The sequence below is a fragment of the Galleria mellonella genome, unplaced genomic scaffold, assembly GCF_026898425.1.
Source record: "Galleria mellonella isolate WM207_F2 unplaced genomic scaffold, CSIRO_AGI_GalMel_v1 utg40, whole genome shotgun sequence".
Classification (NCBI taxonomy): domain Eukaryota; kingdom Metazoa; phylum Arthropoda; class Insecta; order Lepidoptera; family Pyralidae; genus Galleria; species Galleria mellonella.
This window is the reverse complement of record NW_026442094.1, coordinates 6,726,668-6,752,035: the sequence shown is the minus strand read 5'-3', so window position 1 is coordinate 6,752,035 and position 25,368 is coordinate 6,726,668. Positions and strand designations below refer to the sequence as shown.

The 25,368-nt window shown below is 31.3% G+C and overlaps 2 protein-coding genes across 2 annotated transcripts in view; both read right to left on the bottom strand.

Moving 5' to 3' along the window:
* Positions 1-3,742: 3,742 nt before the first annotated feature.
* Positions 3,743-16,582, bottom strand: LOC113509278 (alpha-soluble NSF attachment protein). Its single transcript, XM_052898048.1, has 6 exons — positions 16,363-16,582; positions 13,819-14,015; positions 10,398-10,477; positions 9,428-9,613; positions 8,134-8,307; positions 3,743-6,621 (listed from the first exon to the last, which is right to left on the bottom strand). Exons 1-6 carry the CDS (start codon positions 16,452-16,454, stop codon positions 6,472-6,474), a joined length of 879 nt encoding a protein of 292 aa, XP_052754008.1. The 5' UTR covers positions 16,455-16,582; the 3' UTR covers positions 3,743-6,471.
* Positions 16,583-20,428: 3,846 nt separating this feature from the next.
* The window catches only part of LOC113520431 (phosphatidylinositol-binding clathrin assembly protein LAP), a 53,855-nt gene continuing 48,915 nt past the window's right edge, over positions 20,429-25,368 (bottom strand). The window contains exon 17 of the mRNA XM_031914683.2: positions 20,429-24,310. Coding sequence (XP_031770543.2) covers positions 24,194-24,310 — 117 coding nt within the window. The 3' untranslated portion in view covers positions 20,429-24,193. The remainder of the gene's footprint in view (positions 24,311-25,368) is intronic.

Below are 25,368 nucleotides of genomic sequence, written 5' to 3'. Positions count from 1 at the left end.
TTTTGAGCTCGTCGCTTCATCTTGTGGAGACCACCTCATACTACGCTTCCGTGCAAAGGGTCGCCATTCGAGTTACTCGAATTATATGCCGAGTTTTTCTGTGGGCATAGTTCTCACCATAGTTTGTTTTATGACTAATAACAATTTAAAAAATCATTACTGACACGAACTATGCTAAAAAGCAATAAAATAGTGATCGCATATCCTGTTATTTGTAGTAACATGTAAAATACATTGTGTAAACTGTATCGCACCAAAATATTCACCGCCACATGAATAATAAGGAAGCACCTCTGAACTCTATTATGCTAGGTAGGTATTGGGTACCTATTGTACTGTAGTAAAAATAATATCAGCTTTGTTGATGCATTATCAGAAAACTTTCTACAATACTGTTCACACGATTAAAGCACATTTACCCTCAGTTCATTTGTGCAATGCGTCGATTATGTATTGACGCATTGTGAATGAACTGAGATGCCCTTTAAGATTGGGTTTCACCGTGCCAGATTTTTCTAAACTAACATTTTAAAGAGAAAAGTTTTTTGTTTGTAATGCATAGTCTTGATGAAGTTAAACATATTTAAAAAAAAATCTATAGAAAGCTTTATTATCAACGTGTATATAAAGTCCATATTAACTTTATTTTCAGATAATTAAAGATTGTATCACAAAAAAACCTTCAATTATGACAAAACCAGTGTTTCGATTTGAAAACTAAACTTTAAACTTGAATAAAATTTCTATGGGATCAATCTTTTTTTTTTATTTAAAAAGATAAATTTACAGTTATCTTTTTAAATAAAAAAAGAATTTTCCAAATCGGTAATTATCCATCGGTTGTTATGAGGTAACAAACATAAAAAAAAAACTGAATTAAAACCTCCATCTTTTTGAAGTCAGTTTAAAAACTACGCTAAGACGGGGATGGTCTCTAGCAATAGATAAAAAAGGTTTTAATGATTCATTCTTAATGCTTCATTCCGCCCGCCCTCTTTGGTTCCTCTGGACAATAGTGGGGGAAAAAAGGTCAATCGTTTCAATAACACCCATATCAGTCGGATGTCTATTTCCGATTATGTTACAAAACTGTTATCTAATATTATTATTTGGATAATAAACTTTTATAACATATTTAATATTAGACCAATATATAGATATTGTAACTAATATATATAGATATTGCTATATATTACCCATCCCTACGATGGTATATTCGTATATGTGGTGTAATTTGTTTCGATTTTTAATGTATAAATTTATTTTAGTTGTTTGGATAATTATATATATTGCTATTATAAAATGAAGTTAATATTTGATTTCACTTGCCCCTACTTTATATAAGGGTAGTTTTTTTGGATGTATGAGTCAAGTCAGTTGACCACCCATTCTAATGAATTTAAAAGAAAATAAACATGATTTATTATTGGCCAATCTATTATATGAAATCTTATATATATCTTAGAGGCGATATCTATCTCAACCACGGAGTAGATACTCTGTGAATGCGGCTAGAAATCGCTAGACCTATTTTACCTTCTTAATATATTAAAATCGTAACTCCACGATGTATATTCACTTCGGAGATAATTAAGAAAAATTAAAAGACTGCCAGTAGTTACTACACTTTGGAGATGTTTTAAGAGGGACGCTGCTGCCCGTCCCTGGACCATTAAGGTCTATTATTATTATTACTATTTATATTATATATCCGACCAGTAAATCGCCTCTAACGACGTCCACGGTAAAGTATTTCAAATCAGAAGCAAATTATCTATGATAGAAAAAAAGAATATTTACATTTTCTTAGATTAACATACAAATTGAAATATTTTTTTTTATACCACTGAGGTGGCAAACAAGCATACGGCCCACCTGATGGTAAGTGGCTACCGTAGCCTATAAACACCTGCAATACCAGAGGTATTACGCGCGCGTTGCCAACTCTGAAGAAACCTCTTTACCACCCTTTTGAAGAACCCCATGCTGTAGTCTCTTGGGAAAACCTCGGCAGGGAGCTCATTCCACAACCTGAGTGTTCGCTAGAGGAAACATCTCTTAAACAGCGCAGTACGCGACCATTGAGGCTGTAGGACATGAGCATGAACTCCCTGTCGATGGCGAGCCGTACGATGGTAAAAAGTGGCTGTAGGCATCATATTGAACAATTCCTCTGAGCACAATCCATTGTACAGGTGGTAGAACACGCAATAAATACAACATTAATTAAGTATTAACACTTTATTTTACATTGAAACGAATATCAGTGTGCCGATACAATTGCCATTGCTATTGGTTACTGTTATTTAATAGAAAACATTAATACTAGTCTGTGATTTGCATGCGACACCTCCATGTATTCAACTGTGGGAATAGTCACGTGTCTAAACTAGTTAAGAAAAATTACGCGTAATAATTGCACTGTGGCTGTAGGTACATGTGACTACATATAATTTGTTTAAATAAAACCACCAAAAATTTATGAATCCAGGGTCTACCATGAAATCGAATTCCGATCCGAATTTCGTGTATACGATGAAATTGCGTTCATATCGATGGAGAGTGATACTTTATTCAACGTAAACACACTGGCATAATATCTGCCTGAAGAGTTGAAATTGTACTATTGTGTTATTCTTGTTTCAAAAATAATTTCATGGTAGGTCCATAGATTTGAATAGTTCTGAACGCAGAAAGAGAAGTCGCGTGTAACGATTAGTGTAGTTAGTTGGAAGAACATAGAAAAAGGTACAGAGTTCAATATATACAGACTTATATACTCATAAGTAAATGAGTAATCTTACTTGTTCACTTAATTGTTTACTTGTTTTATATTATTACACCTTTGAAGCTAACTGAACAATAATCGACAGGACAAATCGCACATGATTATTTATCAATATCATGTAATTTTCTAATTATTTTATACAAAGACAAAGGTATTACTTACATCTAACTGCTAGAAATGAAATATACCAAACATTTTACTGCTAATCTAATAAATATTTAACCCAAAGTTTACTGACACGTGACACTTTTTTAATTAATTTCCTACGGAAAATCTGATATGAATATCCCTAATATTTCTTATTTATAGGCTTAAACACTTGTTATTTTAAAATGAATAAAAAAAACATCGTAGAGCTTTTAAAAAGCTTTCGTCTATCATTCCCATAATGTCATCCTTTTGACACGTAAGCTTTTATAAATTGAATTGATATTACAATTTACTTCTTACTTGTTTATATCAATTATTATGACATGAAGCTAAATAATAACCCCAAAAATAATCATTCCAATCGGTACACCAGCTTCTAAAATATTGTTTAATATAAACATAGTATAAACACATTTTCCAAAATAAAGGAGAGTCGTTCTTAACATTATATAACACTAGGTAATTTTTTTATCAGCATTTTTTATTATATAAAATGTCGCATCTACTGTAAGATGTCGCATGCAATAACTACCAGAAAATACCAAAAACTGTTAAGCCTAATATTAAGGCGAATGTATCTTAGACAATATCAATATTAGTTTGCATACAGTAATTGTGTAATTTCGCCTTACTCACCATACAATTACGATCTAAGAGCACGTACACACGATGGAAACGACGCACGTGTGTATGCTACCTTAGCTCAATTAATGTACCAGGAAGCTGCTTATTACTACTGACAATAAAAACTATTAAACAGCAACAATATCTTGAAAAACAAAAATGGGAGAAAAAGAAACAGAATTGAAATTAAAAATATAAAATTTATTTATAACGAAACAGACAATATTTACAACAATATAAATAAATGTTACAAATATTTTAATCTAAATGAGAATAGGCCCCGTTCCACGGCAACAACCAGTTTTCAAAATAAGAACAAAAAATGGCTGACGTTTGCCGCCATTTTGTAGTGGAATGGGGGTTTTTCTTTATGACTAAACAAATTTATAAATAATAATATAATGTTATATATAATACAAAGACGTCACACAGAGGCGATTTTAATTACTAAAACAATGAATATAAATTAAATAGTATAAGAGTTACCTTTGGACTCAAATAAGTGTACTTAACATAACAATATATGGAACGTTCGCAGTGTACCCAATACGAATTTATTTAAAAAACTTCGATTATATCCCAACTTAATTGCTAGATTTATACCACCTAATCTTGAATACTAAATATCCATGTTACACCATTGATTGAATCTTAAATAGAAAAAGAAACTATGATATATTTTTTTAATTTTAATCTATTCGTGTCCGCCATTTTGATCGCCTAATAGCCGAAATTAACTCATACATTTTTCGAGTAACCTGGACGCAACGTCGAGGTAATACTAAATAAACAAGTAAAATTCTACTCTGCAAAATTAAATTAGTTATTTCGAAGATACTACTATAGTACATTCTATTGAAAATATAATAATCAAGTTACAGAATATAATTTAAATGGCTCTTTAAAACCCTAAGTTTTTTTAATTATTTTTACTACTGGCAATAACGAACAAGCAGACCTCTTTCAGTATAGAATTAATATTGAGATCTCATTAAAATCTTTATAAAACAATGGGAGTATGTGTTATATACGAATTAAACTACAACGTGAATATTAATTACGTTCCAATTTGGAATCGTTATAAATGTATAATCACACATTAGCGTCATCAAGTTACTAATAATTTATTCAATCCCAATTTATTTAATATCAAATGTTATTTTAATGTAATACTTTATTATCAACATGATTTAAATCTTCTACTGATCACTGTTAAATAATAAATCTATTTATTATAAAGTAAAAAGCTTATATAGATACAGCATCGAGTGTCAAAAACCTGGCAACATTTAATCAACCAAATTGCCATTTGGCTAACTCAATTTGATATATACTTTGTTATTGTTTTAAAATTTGTTCAAAATCGGACAGGCAAAGAGCATGATCTATGGATCATGCTAGTCTAGCTAGTCAAGGTAATGACTAGGTCGTATGCGACTTAGTCATTAGTTACAATTGGTGCTTCATAAAAGAAGAGGAAATTATTTCATCCGTAATGTATATAGATCTTCGTAGGAGTTTTTAAATCAATACAAAACGCGCCATTTTTTCAGTGTTGCAAGTGATAAGATCAAAAATTTCCCAGAAGATATTGTGATAATATCTATAAAATCAAGACAAAAGATATATTTTTTAAAGAATATATAGTATACGCTCAGGCAATATTCCGAATATAACGACAGCACACATATATATGCATATGAATAAACACAACTCAGTTAGATTCGGTTTTTTATATAGAAAGTTAATAATGCGTGTTATTTGACACTTGTGTTAGAATAGAATAGAATAGAATAGAAATATAGACAAGATTGAATTGGCCGACCGTTTCGTATACACATGCCAAACACTTCTCATAATGATCGTCTGAGAAACTCCGCAACATTTTCAGAATATTTGTCATTCCTGTGAAAGTGTGCCACAAACTCGTTTCTATACTCATACGCACAATGGCCCAAGTGAGAGGCTAAGTGCGGAAAATGGAGTCTTTTTCACATTCTCGTTTCTATACAAAACTGATGGAACACAAGGAATCCCATGCCTCGCAGAATTATTTATTCCATCGTTGTATGTGATCCGCGCATGTTAAACTTCAATTTAAATGTATTTATTGTTAATTAATTGAGATTATTTATTAATATATATAGGTACATAAATACGTTGAACAATAGTGTAACATGAACTTGTTCGCCTAACCATTATATTGAAATAGGCATATGAATATACTACAAGATTGTTAAAAGGAAATTAGTTTAACCGACGCCGTTGTAGTACATAACATTTTGTATTTATACAATTGATTGCTTTGACCTTCAGTCAATATTTAATACTTTATTGGTATAAGGTTTCCTGATTACGTTTATTTTTTTTTTAAGTGTAACAAACACGTGGTTATTTTTTACATTCTATATTTGTAGATTTAACCTTTCTTGTACATATAAACTTTCCAATTAAATCCATCAATTAAGAAATACCAACAAAATTGCTCAGTGGCAAAGCTATAAATCAATTATAACTCTTTAAATGTTTTGTCTTTTTAAAAAATAATTGACAAAACAAATTAAATATAAGTTTCTTTTATTCATTACTGCATTGTCATGCGCATATGAATAAAAGAAAACATATATGTTAATATAAGATAATTAAATTCCTATTGACAAGTTCGCTGCAAAAAGTGATATATTACTTATTAAACTACCGATAGTTCTAAAAAAAAAAAAAAATTAGAAAATATACTAATTACCAATAAAATACAACGTTAAGTAACAATCGATTTTGCGCATTAATCGAATACAGATTAAATAACAAAACCGTTAAAAACGATTGACTATAGACAAAATGAATTCCATCCGTACCATAGACAAGACTCACGCAGCGGTGACGGCGTCGGGCATAGAGAAGCGGGTGACTCAACGCAGGTCGGGGTTGTCGTTGATTTGTTTCTTGATGCGAACGAGCATCGTTGTGTACCACTGGTCCAGCCGGGATATGCTGTCGTAAGTCTTCACCGCTTCGGTGAACGCGTCTATGTTTTGTTCCTCGAGATGTTCAATTAATTCCTAATAAAAAAAAAAATTAAATAAATATACCTTATATAAGTGTATAAAGTCAGTTAGAAATAGTACAAGTCTGGGAGTCTATAACGAAACATTTCTGAAGTTTTGGAACCAAAATTATATATCTTTTTTTTTTAATGGGTGACAATAGAATGGTAACCCCACCCGCACTATCGGTATACACCGGCGGGGCACCAGTGAAGGATGACAGGTGAGGATAAAGCAGGTAAGTTAGCCCATCATGACGAATTCAACAAGAATTGTTCACAATGGTTTCTAGGGGAAACCATGTGGAGGTCAACCTAATAGGGCATATTGCTAGCAATGGGGCTGTCAAACTCCATTGCTAACAATCCCTTTCCCCCAAATTATATATCTATGATGCGAGACGTTTATACAGAAATCCAGGCCAGCTAACTTTGCTTCGATTCGTAATAGGAGCGCCTAAATACCGCCTTTTTGCAGATTTTAATATAAAAAATCAGCATATTTGTTGCACAATGAGAAATATTTTAGAATTTATTTTTTATATAAAGAGATCTATATATCGAAATAAACTGTAAAAAGCATCTGGAAATAGTAAACATATGTTTCTAATTTTTATTATTTCCAGAACTTAAACAATTAAAAATCTAAATATAATTTTAAAGTTGAGCATCATTTTTTGTACTTTCAAAACCTGTTATTTACCTCAATGACTGACACTTAGCTTATACCCAATAGTTTTTCCTACTATAATACGTGTCGAAGAAAAAAATATAGTTTTAAAAAAATAAATTAAACCTTCTTCTAACAGTACTTATTCCTGAGAGGAAGAGATTGTTAGTAATGGGGTCTAATTGCCGCTTTATTAGCAATATACCCTATCAGGTCGACCTCCACACGGTTCCCCCTGGAAACTGTCGTAGTTAATGTTGATTTATCACAATGGGCCAACTGATCTGCTTCATCCTCATCTATCATCCCTCACTGGTACCCCGCCAGTGTATACCGATAGCACAAGTGGGATCACTATTCTATTTTCACCCATTAAAAAAAAGTACTTATTCCCATATGTCAGAGTAACTCGATTTTAAACTGAAATACAAGCAAACTAGCAAGTGAAATAGAGTTAAAAAAAAAATAAAAGAGAAATAAAAATTTATCCTTTTCTATATTCATAGTCTATTATTATGGTATGTACTATTGAAATTATTTAAATTAACGAGTACACATAGGTACTTTGTTAACGCTAGATGGCGTTCTATCTATCCATTTAAGAGCTGCGCTCTTGTCGGTGGAGCTCTTGCCACTCACTACGATTTTCAGCGAGTCTTCACCTCTTGATACGACACGACACCAACTCCTTCCTTGATCTGCCTGATGTAACTATGTCTCAGTCTCCCTCTCCCCCTTCTTCCTTCTATCTTACCTTCTATTATAATGTTCATAAGTTCGTCGTGTCGTATCAAGTGTCCTAACAACTAGATGGCGTTATACAGAGAAATTATAGTGCAGATCTATTTCATTAGTTACCTTGATGAGCTTGCACTCCCTGGTGTCGGCGAAGGCCGGGTAGAGGCCGCAGTACTTCTCGATGGCGTGTTGCGCGTTGAGCAGGTCCACGCACAAGTGGCACAGCGCCGCGCGAAACATGTACTCCTTGGCGCTGTACTTCAGCAGGCTGTTGTCCAGGGACGATTTGGCAATCTGCAAACAATTGTACTGATTACTAAAGGATGTATTTATACTTATATTAAATATGTAAATTTTTTTATGTAAGCAATTTTTAATGATTACGGATTTGCCACAGACAATAACAACACAAGAAGAGTAGTGATTTACTGCAGGTCTTTCAAAAATCCATTAACTAAGGGCAGGTAATATATAGCAAATACTATATATTATAGTTACAATATCTATATACTGGTCTGCCTGCCAAGCGCAGCAACTACTGGCAAAATCCTTCTTATGGGGGGGGGGGGGGGCTATGTGCAGCAGCGGTCAGTTAACGTCTGATACATACATATGGGATGGAGAAAAACATAGGCTCTTTATCCCAGAGTATAAAAGTGCGGATGAGATCGCTTTAAAAGCTAGTATAATGCCAAATTTCATAACAATTGATCAGGTTGTTAAAGTGCCAAAAGGTAGCAAACAAATAAAATAAATTTAATATTTTTATAATTAATAAATAATTGTTATAAACCATGGACAGAAAAGAACAGCTACTAGACAAAGTAAATAAATAACTACTTCAATACTGATAGATAGATTTGTGGAAGCCTATATCACAGGTTAGTTGATTATTTTGTTTAATTGCGCTACCTTTAATATACGATTGGCAACGCTCGAAAATTGACTACTATTAATTTTACCAGAAGTTCTACAAACCTTCCATATTAGCCAATAATTTCCGACCGCTATTCAATTTACGCACGTTTGGCATTTAGGCATTTTTAAGTAAACTAATATATCGCAGCTTGGAGCCTAGTGTTAACCGTTCGCTGTTTGAGCGTTTGGCGCCTGCGTTATTGGCATACACTGGAGGGAACAAGTGGGGAAACCGTCGCGGTTTATTCCTGGTGAATTTGTCACGAGTGGCCAACTGACCTGATTACATCGTCACCTATCGCCTCACTGGTACTCCACCAGTTTTAACCAACAATGCAGGCAGTGTTATCATTCCATTTTCATTCATTCAAAAATGAGTGGCTCTCGCTAGAGAATGTTACTCTGAATGAGAAACTACAGAGCTCAGTACATCAAAATCTGATAGCAGATTATACATCTAAAAAAAAAAACATCTGTATGTCCCCATCACACTGACCTGTTCATATATTTGTATGGCCTTGTCGTAATGCTCGAGCTGAGCGGCGTATTGGGCGAGCTTGAGCATGCACTTGTTGGCGGAGGAGGTGGACTCCTCGCCTCGGAAGTAGTCGGCCGCCTGCTCGTAGTGCTGCATAGCGCGCGCCAGGTCCACGCACTCCGTCTCGTACAGTTCCGCGATGTTCTGGAAACGTCGAACGTAATTTATTTATTTACTTAATACAAAAATCCACAGCTTTTAAAAAATAACTTACATACTAAGTCTCTTATAAATACAGTCAATAATGGATTTTAATAGTATAAATAATAATTCTAAAGCAAGATAGTCAAGTTAGAGTGGGTGTATGTAAGTAATGTAAGTGTATGTATCTATGCAATAACAAATTATTCTTTATTTTTTTTTTTTATACAATTTAGAATGGCAAACAAACTGACGGCCCACCTGATGGAAAGTGGTAACCGTCGCCTATAGACATGAGCAGTACCATGTACATAACAGAGTATACTGTTTCGCGCATGATACCTCCCATACGTTGCCATATTCATAGATATATTCTCAAAACTTATTCTTTTTTCAAACGACTTCGAAAATAAGCAGGTTCTCAATTCAGTTGTGTTTTTTTATGTTTGTTCCCTCGTCTTATCATATCCTTCAGTTGTAAACCGATTTGGATTTGTTTTTCCCATAGAAATTATATCAAAATCAGTTTATTACTTTAGTTTTTAAATCAAATAACTGATTTTGCCGATTGGATTTGAAGTCAGATCAAATTTGAACAGTTGAGGTCTGATTTTTTGCAGGACTCCAATGTTTAATTATTATAACTTTACGCATTATGGTTGTATCCAAATAAAATCATTAAAAAAAAAATACTTTTACAAACTGATCAGTATATTAAAAAAAATGAAAGAAAATATCCATAGGGTATAAGTAAATATATCTTTTAATTCTATTTGGAAAGTGTTACCTGATGTTGTTTTGCAGCGACGGTGAAACGGCCCATATCAGTATAGATCTCGATTGCTTTCAACAGGCACGACACAGCCTCTGCAACAACAAAGACAACAATAAGATTAAACAACACAACAACACTGTAGCAATGTTCTTACAACAAAATTATAAGTAGACAATATCTGTACATGAGAGATATTAAAAAAAAAGGGACCAATAGATGCTAAACGTGTATCTATTAGTATGTTCGTTTTGACATTCTGCAAAAACTACTGCATTAAATCAGATGCGATTTTCATAGTCGTGTTGCTGAAAGTCTAGCTTAAAATCTGGTGTATGTTATATTTTGATACGCCATCTATATGTGTTTGTTTTATTGGGTTTCCTACTTATGATCGGGAACGAAGGAACAAAGAAAAATCCGGATAAAATATTATTTACTATCAATGTTCTTTGCTGGGAGTTTCTTATAGAATCCGATATATATATATATATATATATATATATATATATATATATATATATATATATATATATATATATATATATATATATCCGCAGAAGAACCAAAGTGACCAACATAGTCCGAAGGATAAGCAAGCTGAACTGGCAATGGGCAACCAACTGATGGGGAAGAAAAGTTCATGAGTGGCGACTCAGTACACTCAAATGCAATGTAGTGTAATGTAAAAAATTTCGCACTGTATAACTATGTTAAAGTGAATACTGTGAATACCTATAATAGGCGTGTGCATTAATATTGTATTATATTTAATGTTTGTTATACCTATATGTTATAATGCAATATGCTGTTGGTGTTCCTTTAAATAAATAAAAAATAAATAAATGTAATGTAAACGACTTCAAATGCATTGAAGGGAGCCAGTGAATGCAAGTGGATCGGAACCGTTCCTTATGGTAGTCTATGGGGGAGGCCTATGTTTAGTAGCGGGCTGATGAGGGCTAATATGATGATGATGAGAGTGTTTGCTAGTATTTGTTACGTTCAGCAAGCGAATTGGAGTTATGGTTTTGATGTTTTAAAAAGAACACTACAGCCCATCCCTCGACCATTATGATCACTTAATCACCTCTTACGACACACGCAGAAAAGAAAGGGGTGGCTTATTTTATGTCGGGACTAAACGGCATCTTTTATAGCATGTATTACTATTATAATTTAATTTTTGTCCCACAAGAAAATAAATTTTCAATCGGACCAAAATTAGTATGATATCAGCACTAGAGAAAGCTTGATTGATTAAAAAAAGAATTTAATTCGACGCTGAATTGGTAAAGATATTGCATAATAGACAAAAAAAACCCCTAGAGTTAGGAGCATTTTTCAAGTTGGTTAAAAATATTTACACAGACAGATTTATTAGTGGCATCTCTGTTTACCTGTCACCTCTAATCTAGGCCGCATAGTTGAGACTTACGTAATATTGGAATAGTGACCTAGCACTTGAATTTGTATCGTTATCTCAGATTTAGCTATCTGATATAGTGTTATTTATGGATAATTAGGTTTTTTTAGATAATTTATTTAAAAAACATAAATTAGAGAATTCCATAAGTTATGGGGACCCGTATGGGGCCACCAGTATCTGGGGAAAACATTAATTTTATATAGTTTTAAATTTATATTATTATTATTATTATTTTAAAGTTATATTTATATTAAGAACTAGTAATGTGTATGAGAATGGTTACTTTTAGAATTTATTAATTGCAAACACAGTAAGATATCGTCCAATTTTACTATCACGATATAAATGAAGATACTTTTAAATTTCCACACATGTCGACTATACCGTCATGACGAACATGTTTGCGACAACACAATACGATATATTTTCTTCTTCTATCCTATTGATCAGAAGAACCTACCGTTTTCTTTAAATTAACAATGAAATATATTTAATTAGATTATTATATTACATCTTAGTGTAAATGTGGCATTAGTTTAAGTTTTTAATACGATTTGTAATGGTAAACAAGTAGAACGGCTCCATAGTAATCTATCACTTGGACACATGTAGCTTTACAGACAATACAGAATATACTGTGTCCTCCACGTCCAAATGTATTCATTACCTAAGGACTAAAGTATTACTTCCATATAATACGTAATTTCACTACCATATCACATTCTTTAAACTTGGGTTATCATCATCATAATTTTAAACTTGGGTTATAACAAGTTTTATAATTTTTAGAGATGTTTTAAGAGATGCTGCTGAAATCAGCAGCAACTCTTAAAACATCTCTAAAGATTAATTGCGGTTGCCAATTCCCCTGCCAAGCGTGGCAACTACTAGCAAAATCCGTAGACGTATGTTCAGCAGTAGACAGTTAAAGGCTGATATGATGATAATGATGATTTTGTTCTAACTATATGTATATAGGCCAACACTTTGGCAGACAAGGAGTTAGCTTGTTGTTGAATAAAAAAAAAATACTTGGCGAAATAATTGAGAGGTCTTTGCTCAGTATGGGGATACCTAAAAACAGTCTATAATATTGTAGTATATTTTGTGGAATTGCTAATCAAAATTAAAGAAAGCTTTACATTTGGTGGTGTTGGTCCAACAGAATCTTGTAAACCTCTATTTAAAAAATTAAAGCTTTTGACACTTACCTCAATGTATATTTATGAGGTGGGAATATTTGTAAAAAAACATTTGTATTTATTTACAACAATGACAGAATATAATAAATTCACACCCAGAGACCCCACACAACTGAAACTACCCACCTGTAAGTCAACGCTGCATCAACAAAATTGCGGTGTAATGGCTATTCGAATTTATAATAGGATACCAAAAAAAATAAGAGAATTGCCATTAAATTATTTTAAATTAAAATTGAAAACATGGTTAATAGAAAATAATTTTTACAATATTAATGAGTTTTTGTAAAATATAAATGCTGTGACATTGACTTAGTTGAAATTTAAATTGTAATTTTAATTTTATTTGACATTTTTATTATTTTATTATTTGTAGTAGCTTTATTGACTGTTTGTAATGCATGACCAAAGTGACACTTCGTACTAATAGTGATTTATTGTATATGTAATTGAAAATTAAATATATGATGTACCTGTATAAAATAGAAAATGGATAAATTCAATAATTAATATTTGCATGCCATTTGATGTGGCGAAACATAATGGACATCTTATAAACTTCACAAATGCAACACCTTTTCTACAATGTTTCTAGCAAATAAATTTCATTTCATTTCATTTCATTTCATTTCATCTAAGAGCCAACAATAAAGGCTGTGAAATCGCATATGGAAAATGCTTATTTTTTTTTCAAACAAAGCTGATGGAACATTGTAAAATTTTAAATTAAATAGCGTTGTCACCAGTCACTTCTTATATGTTGTATAATATAAAATTATATATGTATATAACAGGTATTACATACCATTAGGGTCACACTTCTTGTAGCAATTGGAAGCGTCTACGAAGTTGGTTGCTGCGTCATGACGCACCCCAGCCTTCAGGTGTAACTGGGCAGCATTACAAAACGCCTGACCAGCTTGGGGCCACTTCTTTGCCATCTTGAAGAGGTTGGCGGCGCGAAGGTAGCAGTCCACCGCCTCTTCCACTTTTGATGAGCCACTAACGAGCAATAGAGCAACAATGGTAAAATAATTGTGTTGGAATAAGAACAGAATAATTGGCCGTGCCTACGTTGAATCAATGACTATCAAAACGTTTGTTACATCTAGATAGGAAAAACCTCAAAATAATGGTAGGGACAATAACGGGCCATTGTCCATTAAACAAACATTTATACAAAATAGGAGCCACAGACAGCCCTCTATGTCAAGGCTATTTCAACGCCGAAGAAACGGCTGCTCATGTAATCCTGGAATGTGAAGCTGTAGCCCATCATCGTTTAGAAATTCTCGGAACGGTGTGGTCATGTGAGGCCTGTGATGATCCCAGGAAGCTTCTGGGCGGAGCTAGGTTGGCTGTACTAGCCACGACTACACACAACGGCCCAAATGAGAGGCTAAGTGTGGAAAATTTATATTTAGATTAGATTTTGTGTAAGAATATATCTGGATCATAGATTTTCAATTTTTTCTACATCATCTTTAGGAAAAAAAATGTCTATATTTGACATTCAATTATAAAAAAAAATCTAAAGTCATCATGACTCTGTTCTTTCATACATCTTTGAAACTCCTCAATCAATTTTATATGAATGAAATTTTATACATATGTATTGTTTATTCCAATTTGACAAAAAAAGATAAAATAAAAATTTGAAATATAGGAGTTTTTATTACAATAAGAAAAATTAACCCCATAAGTGACAGTAGGGAGCAAAACTATGAATACCAGTTAAGATATTGATTATAATAATATAGGTAATGGCTCTATTATTAACTGACTTTAAAAAAGAGGTTCCCAATTCAGTTGTATTTATTTTATGATTGTTACCTCATAACTCCATCAGTTGTAAATCAATTTGGAAAATTCTTTTTAAATAAAAAAGATATACTTACTTACAAGATTGGTTTTATAGAAATTTTTACATAAATCAGTTTAGTAGTTTAGTTTTGCAAACAAAATAACTGGGTTTGCCACAACCAAAGTACATTTAATTTGGTGAAAAGAAGAAAAACTTGAAACAAAATTAAGTTACTTGACCAGAACGGTAGTACCTCCTCTAATAGTGGGATTTTTTAAATGGATAGTAATGGAATGCTGATCCTGCCTGCACTATTGGTATACACTGGTGAAAGTGAGTGATGAGAGGTAAGAATGAAAGTTGGACAGTGCCCATCCAGATGAATTCGATAAGAATTAACCATGATGTTCTCCAGAGGGAACTGCATGGAGGTCGACCTGACAGGGTATATTGCTAGCAAGGGGACGGTGAGACAAGACACCATTACTAACAATTTCTTTTCCCCTCCCTAATAAGCATTCCATGTTTAGTAGTATGGAAATAATAAATATATAAATAAAATAATTATTTTTCAGGTTATACCCATAATAATTAGTTAAGGAATGCATATGATATAATTAATACAAATAAATTACAAAAAAAAAATATTAAATTTTACCAAAATAATAAAGTAAAAAAACCATAATATGATAAAATTAAGTGCCCAATGTTGTCAATTTTCAACTTAGAAAATGTCATTTTAATAAAGATTTCTCAGAGGAATAGTTTAAAGACTTTTATAATTTGGAATTAGGTTATAGAAAATAAAAGGGTTAGTGGAGACTTTTTATAGATTCAACCTTGCCAAATGATATTACTGTAACAGTTATTCGAAATACATAAATAAATGTCTTACTTTCTTTTTTATTTTCTTTCACATTTATTTTTCAATATAATTATGCTTAAAAAATATTATGATTAATTAATCATTTGAAGACAGATGTAATTAAATATGTCATATTTAATTGCTTTAATTAAATAAAGACTACAAATTATAAAAATGATGGTAAAAAAACTCAACTTATTATGTACATTAAAAATAATTGCATGCTAAGAAAGTCATTTAGTTATGATTATACAAAAGAATCATGTGGCATTGAAAATGTTTTAGCAGACTAACAGAAAATTAGAATTTGCGAAGATATTAGTCACCCAACTAGTTAGGTATATTATGAACTAGAAGTCAATTAAACTGTTCTATACTTAGTGTTCAAAACAAGTATTCCACAATTTAGGACTATTTAACGTTTGAATTTAATGATGTAGTTTTATACCAAGAATCTATTAAATGTAAACAGATTAGACAATTTAAGTAGGTACATGCAACACTTTCTCATTGAGAGATTGAACTAATTAATATTTCACTATTGTACATTATTTAAATACCTACTAATGATTAAATTAAGAATGATTATTATTGAAACAATCTTCAGATTAATTAATCGATTCATTTAACATATATTTGGGATACAAATTAACAAAATAGATAATAGTCATTGTCCTCACCCAAAAAGTGACCCGAGAAAGGTTTTCGACGAATTTAACTTTTTTTCGGCTTCCGCCATTAGTTGCATTGCTTTTTGTTCATTATCTGCCATTTTTGTGGCTTATTTAACACTAAGCACTAAGAAAATTCCTACGATTTTCAATTTATTCTACAATTTATTGACAAAATGTCGTCAACGACTTATCGCCGGAGAGAGAAATCCCGTCGTTGGCTGTCATCGATTGATTTAGTGTTGCCTGTAAAAATGGGTTTTATCGATGCGTTCCAGTTTCTATTAAAATTGCGACCAAGGCAGAATTGCACAATATTTGTTGTCAAATGCACTACTGAAAACTCTTCACATTTCGGTTGTGCTGCCTCTATAGAACAATTTAAGAATTAATATTAGAATTTTTTTAATAGTTCTGTTTTTTATCATTACATTGCAGACAGTGCCCACTAGAATTATTTAGTACCGAGTCCAGAATCTGAACAACATATGTGAAAGCATATATACACCACTATTTGGATTATGATGAAATAATCTAAAATATACCACATACTGAAGATTATGTATTTAAAATTATTTTATAGTAAAGACCTGGCCTCTTAAAAAAAAGGGGTAGGTATTTACCTACTACTTTGTAAGTACACTTTAAGACAGGTCTTTGTGAAACTTTATACTCTTCAAACTCTGAACAGATTTGAATGAAATTAGTATACGGATAGTATTTACGTTTGCTTCCTAATTGTAATAATATATAATAAATATAACAACTCAATCCATAGTATGTCCTTTCAAGAATGTTCATTATTTTTTAATTGTTTATAGGCAATTTATATTTTCCCTTATATTATGATCCTTATAATCTCTAATATAAAAAATTACCATTCGATGAGCTGACGCCTTAATTAACATAATATTCCGAATAGGTATGAAGGGGGAGGGGATAACAATCTCCCCTAATAAAGGAATCTGTAAACCCATTGGTATATACTTTTTTTTTATACAACTTAGAATGGCCAACAAGCTGACAGCCCACCTGATGGAAAATGGTCTCTAGCAGGTCGATCTCCACGCGGTTCCCTTGGGAAACCATTGTAATTGATTATCGTTAAATTCATCACGAAGGGCCAACTAATCTGCTTTCGTCTTCACTTATCATATTTCCTAGTGCCCCGCCACCGTATATGGATAACGCAGATACTACTACATTCTCATCTATCATTTTTTTATGCAACTTAGAAAGGCAAATAAGCTGCCGGCCTACCTGATGGAAAGTAGTAACCGTCATCTATAGACATGAGCTAAATATAAAAATAATATTAAAGAAATGACGTCTCAGAACCAATTGCAATGTAATGTGGCCACTCTTATAGTGCCTCAAAAAAACGACAGCATTACAATGGGTAATTCGGAATATTCTATATTTTATTACTGCTAACGTTTACTTACAAATGAGTAGCTACTCGTGACTGCTGTCTGAATCTTAGATTATGAAAATACGTTATTAAGTCTATGGTTTGAATCCAAATAACAATACCTATCCTGCATTTTAAGCTTAGAGTTCCTCTGTGTTACACGTTGAATTTTTTATGCAACATTCAAGAATGACAAACAACAAACTTGTCTTGTTAGTTTAAATGATGTAATGTACTAATCGTCACCATTACATATGAACATAACAAAGGGGAGGGGGTGGTAAGAGATTGTTAGTAATGGGGTCAAATAGCCCCACGTGGTTCCCCCTGGAAACCATCGTGACTATTTCTAGTTGAATTCGTCAGGATGGGCTAACTAACTTGCTTTCATCCTCATTAATCATCTATCACTGGTGCCCCACCAGTGTATACCAATAGCGCAGGCGGGGTTACCATATCATTATCACCCATTAAAATAAAAAACATCACAGAGCGCCCATTATACACTTCATGCAGTGGCGAAGTACGCTCGTTAGAGGACAGAGGCGGCAAATTTAAATTAAGCCAGTTTAAAAAGTTGATGTAATTTTGGAGTTTTTTAGTTCACATTGTATGATTTGTTTACCTGTAATATTTTATAAATTACCTCGGTTGCTAATCTTATGTTATAGATTTGATTTTAATATAAATAATTATGAGATTATTACCTAGTAGAGAATAAAAAAAAAATCTGAGTGAAACATCAATTTTCAACTTTATTAATTTATTGTAGGTAGTTGTAATAATAATTAACCGCTACTAATTGCGATTCAACAAGTTACATTACACAACGTTTGAAAGCTTTATGACGGAGTGTATTATCTTATCACAGAACAAAAAGAACGAGAAGTAGTAGGTAGGTACAAAGATTTCTTGTCCTTAGGGTAGCTATAAACGTTTGAGTAAAAATAAATGTCAAATTTTGGCGCCAATCTGAATTTTTTCGCCTCGTTTCCTCACCTTAAATATTAGTGTGTAACATTAGTTTTCTAAAGGAATATATTAAATTTATTTATTTAAAGGCATTCTAAAAATTATAGTGGAGCACAATTTATTGTCTTTTTCTTATTATTGGGACTTTGCAGGTATTTTGATTAATCTAAAATTAATTAAAAAATACTTTGCTTTGTTGCGTCTGCTGTGCACTTCCGTTTTTTCTGATCTGTGATTTATTATAAAAAGAAAAGAAATATAACACAATAATATCACTGTAAATTATCGATCTACACAAACATAAGTATACATTTACTGGTCACACTTCGATAATTAGCAATATTTTATGAGGGCAACACTGGAAAAATATTTTATAGTACATTCAGGACCACAAGCTATTCTGATTACATTATTTTTATGATCCCCTAAACTATTAAATCAAATAATATACCTTACATGTAGGTATCTACTTTGTTCTGCTAATTTCAACAACTATACAATACCTTGTGATATCTATTGAGAAGTGCTAATATACTTATATCTTACGTTTGAAAGGAGCATACGAAAGACATTATGTAGATGGCTGTTATCGGCCAATTCCTTTGCCTGCTTTGCATCACCCGCTCTTTTTGACCACAGATTCTATTTTTAGTTCACATAGGTATAATTTTGTTTTATAAATATTGCACTGACGTATAGCATAGTAGATTTTAGTTATTAGTCGAGTGTTTTATAATGAAACTTGGGTGTGAAACAATCAGTCTGTAACCCAATATATGCTATTTTTTACACCTCTACACAATATTCTGTTCGTAATAAAACGAGGAAAATAAAATGATAGAGATAATAGTGTGTAGAATAGTTTAAAACCGTTCTTGTTTCACAGTTGGCATTTTAATCCATATCTTACGAGACACATATATTCTCCCTGCCATCCGCCAGTACAATAAAACCCTTAGATTTAGTTATCTACTGTGTTAGAATGAATATACGACTAGGATTAGCATGATATTGATCTGTCCTATACTTAAGTAACAATGCAAAGTGTACTATATACACAAGTGATTATATAAAATATACGTTTCAGCCTTATTGAAGAAAAATGAGGTTTATTTATATATTAGAAAATACTAAGAACGTAACCTACCCCTAAGTATATCTACGCGTGCTATGGTCTCGGCGATGGGACGACCTTGTGACAGGCAAATTCCATTGCAACGGCTATGGTTTGTATACACTTGATCAAACTAAACCTTACATCATTGGCATAAGGTTTAGTTCCATTAAGTTTTTTATTAACAATAAATGGATAATTGTTTTCTATGAGCAAAAATTAAGGACAATTTTATTTTCCAGGACTGAAGCATATATTTAGATTTAAATGATATTTACTTGTTTACTTGTCAAGGCATCCAGTTAAACTGTTTACCTTATGTTAGTTTATATAAGTACATTTATGCATTTTTTTTATAAAAAATGTTAAACTACATATAGGACAGATCCTTGCAACACATTTCCCTCTTCTCCTTACTCCTATATAACAGACAAACCTTTTTAAGAGTAACTTTGTGATAAGTATTGTCATTAGAATTAGAGGTAAATAGACACGATCATTTTAATTTACACATTTAGATATTTTTAAATAATTTTTTACTACTAGCAACACAAAAGTATAAATAAAAAACATAAAAAAATAATTAGAATCGATTTATTTCTTTCATAAATTATCTACTCCAATATGCATGGCGCGACAAAATTATAATAATATAGCAGCGAATATTTACAGATAAAGATCATTATTAAATTACATCGATATTAATAAAACATAATAAAATATACAACTTAAAATTTTAAGGCCTACCATTTTTTTATCTAGATTTTTTTACACTAGTGACGGTGCTTATTTGAAACAAATCAGTTGTACCAACTGTTTTTCTCAGCGCTATGCAGAGAAAACATTTTGAAATGATTTAACAATTTAATTTTATAGCTGTATACTGTCTATCTTTAGCCCCGTTAATTTATTCAAATAACGAATGTAACAATAATTAATATAAAAATGCGGTCATTAAAAAAAAATTGCCGCTTTATAAACACACTGGGATTTAATTGGCAAATCTAAATTCATAAGAGTCAATAAGTGTTATTACAATTCATAATACTTTAAAACATAATTATTTCAACGCCATTTTCAAATAAAATAATTTTACAAAAGTATATATTGCACAAAAAATACTATCAATCAAAAGAAAAAAAAAAAATCTCAAGCAACAGATCTTAACACACGATTGAAAATGATATTATATACCATTAAATTGAACTATGAAATTATAATTACAACTAATTCATAGGTAAATAATAAGCACTAACGTCTGACTATAATTACAGAGACACCTGACAACTTTTACATAATACGTACAAATTTCATGGTTTGTTGACGTAAAAAAATAAAGTATATGCCATTATTTATTTTCCTATAAAGACTCGAAGGTGTCCAATTAAAAAAAAAAAAATCAAAACAAAATAATAGCAACGTAATTTTAAATTGGCTCTGTGTTCATTCATATAACATTCTATTTACAATATTAATAATCAATCAGTGACGGAAAACTGCAAATAGATCATTTTCCGTTAAAAGCTAACTTGTTTACATAAACGGCTATTCAATTAGGGTTACATTTTGAATAATAATGTAGTAACATCAATAGTGTTGCCATCAATCTATTATACTTAAAGGAAACAAATATGATGGCAACAATTTATACACACAATACTTTGTCCAAACGATAAAAAAAAAAATTAAGTTTAATATATTTATGTAATACTTTTATGAATTGCGTAACAGTCTTTCGAACATAATATCACACGTAAGCTTTTTAATATATATATATTTTTTTAAATATTTAAAATTAGAACATTTGTACAAAGTATTGTTGACTGGTAAGATAGAATAAAGGACAGAACTATACACGTGCCCTATACCATAATATTTGGCATTTTTTTTAACATAGATTAATGTTTAAAGATGATTAATCATCATAATAATATAATATAGCGAATGGTCACGTGGAAAGCACCTAGTCCATATATTCACAACAGCAGTCATACACTTTACACCCGTAACACTAGTCTGATAACAATCTAATTTATATTAGAATGATTTTTTTTTAGATTAAATAGTTTTTACATATGATTACGTGAGAATATGCAAACTTGTCAGAAATAGCACTTTGAAGGTAATTCAAGAACGCTCTTTCGGTACAAGCAATTTCGGTCGTATTACTAATATTTATTATGGCAACACTGGTTTAAGCTTTTAGTCTACTGAGACTATATTATTTCCAGTTAAACCGGTGTTCGAACTCTCTAACCTTAACAATCTACTGAATACGAAATTATAGCATTTATACATTTATCATATAAGGTTATGTAGGATCTACTCCCGTGTAACTACGCACTATGAATTTCCATAGATTGAACTAAAAGTGACTACACTTGTTTATAATATATATGTATATACAATACACGATCGCGCGAGACCTTCGTTGTATAGTTTTGTATCATTATATGCTATTATGTGATCACAGGTATCTGTTGTAAATACTTAACATTTTTTGTTCAAATTAAGAAAAATTTAAACAGTATTCTAATTAGGTCGACAGTTTTGGTAAGTACTCCTGTAAGTACATATTAATGTAATTCACATTTAATTTACTATTTGAAAGACTGATTAAAAAAGATTAAACAAGATCTTTTTCCTCACAAAAATGTAACATTCTGTTATCCACAATTTAGGGAGTATAAGTTGGCAACACTGTTTTTCCATTAGACACGCACACTAACACATAATGTACGTACACATCCTACTACAAACAAAGATCACGCGCGCTAATGAATTGTAGCGACCAAACTGCCACATAAATGCTCACTAAAGACAAAAGAAATGGCTATTTATAAAATATATAATTCAAGTTTTATGTCGCTAACGATAAATTATGATTTTGTACAATTATGGAATGTGATGTCGGTTGAATTTTTTAAGAGAAAGAAAAAAGAAACGTGTAATAAATACGCACCATTTTCATAAGATAATAATTCAATTTGAAGAAAACGCTTACAAACAAATCAATTCTAAATTCTCTTGGGTGATTACATTTTTTTAACATGACTAAAATTAAATATTTACCTATTGATTCATACCTTTTCTCAATAAATATATCTACCAATTATATTTTCCATCGCATTACAATATTTTGATAACATTTCTAATCATAACAATATTCACACCATTTTATTCATTACTAAATATAATTAAACTGATAGTGACGTACTCGTGTCTTAGAGGATATGACGAGGATTTAATTAAACTAAACATTTTAAACAATTCATATTATAGACCCTTTAAATTTTTTCATTAATAAATTTCCAAACGAAATCCAATGCCATAAAATGAATAGAAGTGTTATTCATAAATTATTACAATATTCATACATTATTTTTAATGACTACATATATAATAATTCAGTAACTAATTCATATTGTGTCGGTAACATAAAACGCATTTTTGAACGGTCAATATACCTATTATTGGGCAAACAGTAACAAGTGGAACCGCACGAAAAGTCCCTACTTGGATTACATCAAAGACACATTACATTTAAAATATTAAATTCCTAAGACCCGATTGTTTTACACCTTTTAAAAATATGAACATAATACAATGTGATATTATTATTATTAACCATTACGCTATAACATATACTGTATCTCAACTGACACAAGATCTATTTTTAAACAGCTTTTGTACAGCTTCGTTTTAAAATTGCTGTTTAAGAGTGTTGCCATCTTTAGAATACATAGCGGTAGTAAAACTGTATAAATGTATCTTTTACTATCATTATACAGATTCTATGCTTGTTGGTATATTATTTATTCTACTGTTGAATGGTAAATACGCTTATGACCTATTTTGTTATAATAATAATAGTAAATAATATAGACACCATAGACAAACTATATTTTCATCTCTCATATGTACTGTCTCCCTTGTCAGAAATTGCACATCCTTTCACAGGGTATGTCATATTATAGGCGTTTGACTGTACTAACGAATGAATTTAATAAAAAAACGACAATATTTACAGCAATACTGCATATTTATGTTGGGTCGTCGCTCATTATATTCAAACACTATCAAAACACAGTAAAACAACTTGTCATTGAAATTCCAGTTTTATGTTAATCGATATATGATACATTTTATAATAGCAAGAATAATGAACCAATCATACTGGAGGCGTACATTTATCGTTACCATTGTATCGTAAAACGTATTATACAGAAAATACAGTCTAAAATTGAATGACAAGTTGCTGGCTATTTAGGAGCAGTGTGTTTATAATTATAAACATATTTTTTGAGGCGTAAATCAGTCGGGTCGACTAATGGTATACCAGTTTAACTGAACTGGTTTGTTGTAGTCTGTGGCGGTGGTACGGCGGGTCTCATCGGTTGGGCCATCCCCATAGGCATCATTTGGGCGCCGGGCATGCCCATTACCATGCCTGGCTGTTGCTGGAATTGTAATATTTTTATGAAAGTATATCCATTGATTTTGACAATATGTAACAAGTAATTACTTGAATATATCTGGACACTGTTTCATACGTACAATAATATAAAAATATATGAACATTCTTGTAAACGTATTTATATAAATGTATAAAAAATAAATATGTACATTATAGTGTGTATATATAAATTATTATTTAAAGTAGATAAATAGGAAATTATTATATATTGTCTGTATTTATATAAATATAACGTATTGAAATAAAACATGGGAAATGATGTGTTTAAACTATTTATAATTCATACTAAAATTCAACAAGAAACGAACTACTTATACATACACCATATTTTAAATGATATATATTTCTTTATTTTATTACATTAGAAAGATTATAGGATTGGAAAGATATAATATTCTTTAATTTTTAATAGTAAAGTAGTATATCCGAAAGGATTAAGTTTAGAAGTAATATAAAATAGACGAATCAAAAATCACGTGCAAACACAGAAGTCATACACAATCAGCTAATCATGCAAACTTCACACAAATACATTCAACACTGAAACTTTTAATAACATTGCCGAAAATATGAATAAAAAAGAGAAGTGACATTATTTAAGTGTCAGTAATAGTGGGCAATAAAATAATTTTATCGATCAATTTAAAATCGGCGGATTACTAAAGCAAGTTTTTTACCTCCACCAATTACCTCCCTATTAATTACCCATTGTGATTCGTATAAACATCAAGTTCCGGGAATAATTTACATAAGTTGTGCATACTGACTCCGGGACTAATTTATACAAATTGTGTATAGTGACCCCGGGACTAATTTATTCAAATTGTGCATAGTGACACTGGGACTAATTTATTCATATTGTGCGTAGTGACCCCAGACTAATTTATACAAGTTGTATATAGTGACCCCAGACTAATTTATACAAGTTGTATATAGTGACCCCAGACTAATTTATACAAGTTGTACATAATGACCCCAGGACTAACTTATACAAGTTGTGCATAATGACCCCGGGACTAATTTATTTATGTTGTGAATAGT

What these genes read in the sequence shown, in the direction of transcription:
- LOC113509278 (XM_052898048.1), bottom strand. Translation starts at nt 16,454, where the DNA reads ATGGCAGATAATGAACAAAAAGCAATGCAACTAATGGCGGAAGCCGAA. An exon ending in TTTCTCGGGTCACTTTTTGG is followed by an intron (nt 14,016 to 16,362) that starts GTGAGGACAATG and finishes ATTGCTCGTTAG; the next exon opens with TGGCTCATCAAAAGTGGAAG. An exon ending in CCATACAAATATATGAACAG is followed by an intron (nt 8,308 to 9,427) that starts GTCAGTGTGATG and finishes AATTGTTTGCAG; the next exon opens with ATTGCCAAATCGTCCCTGGA.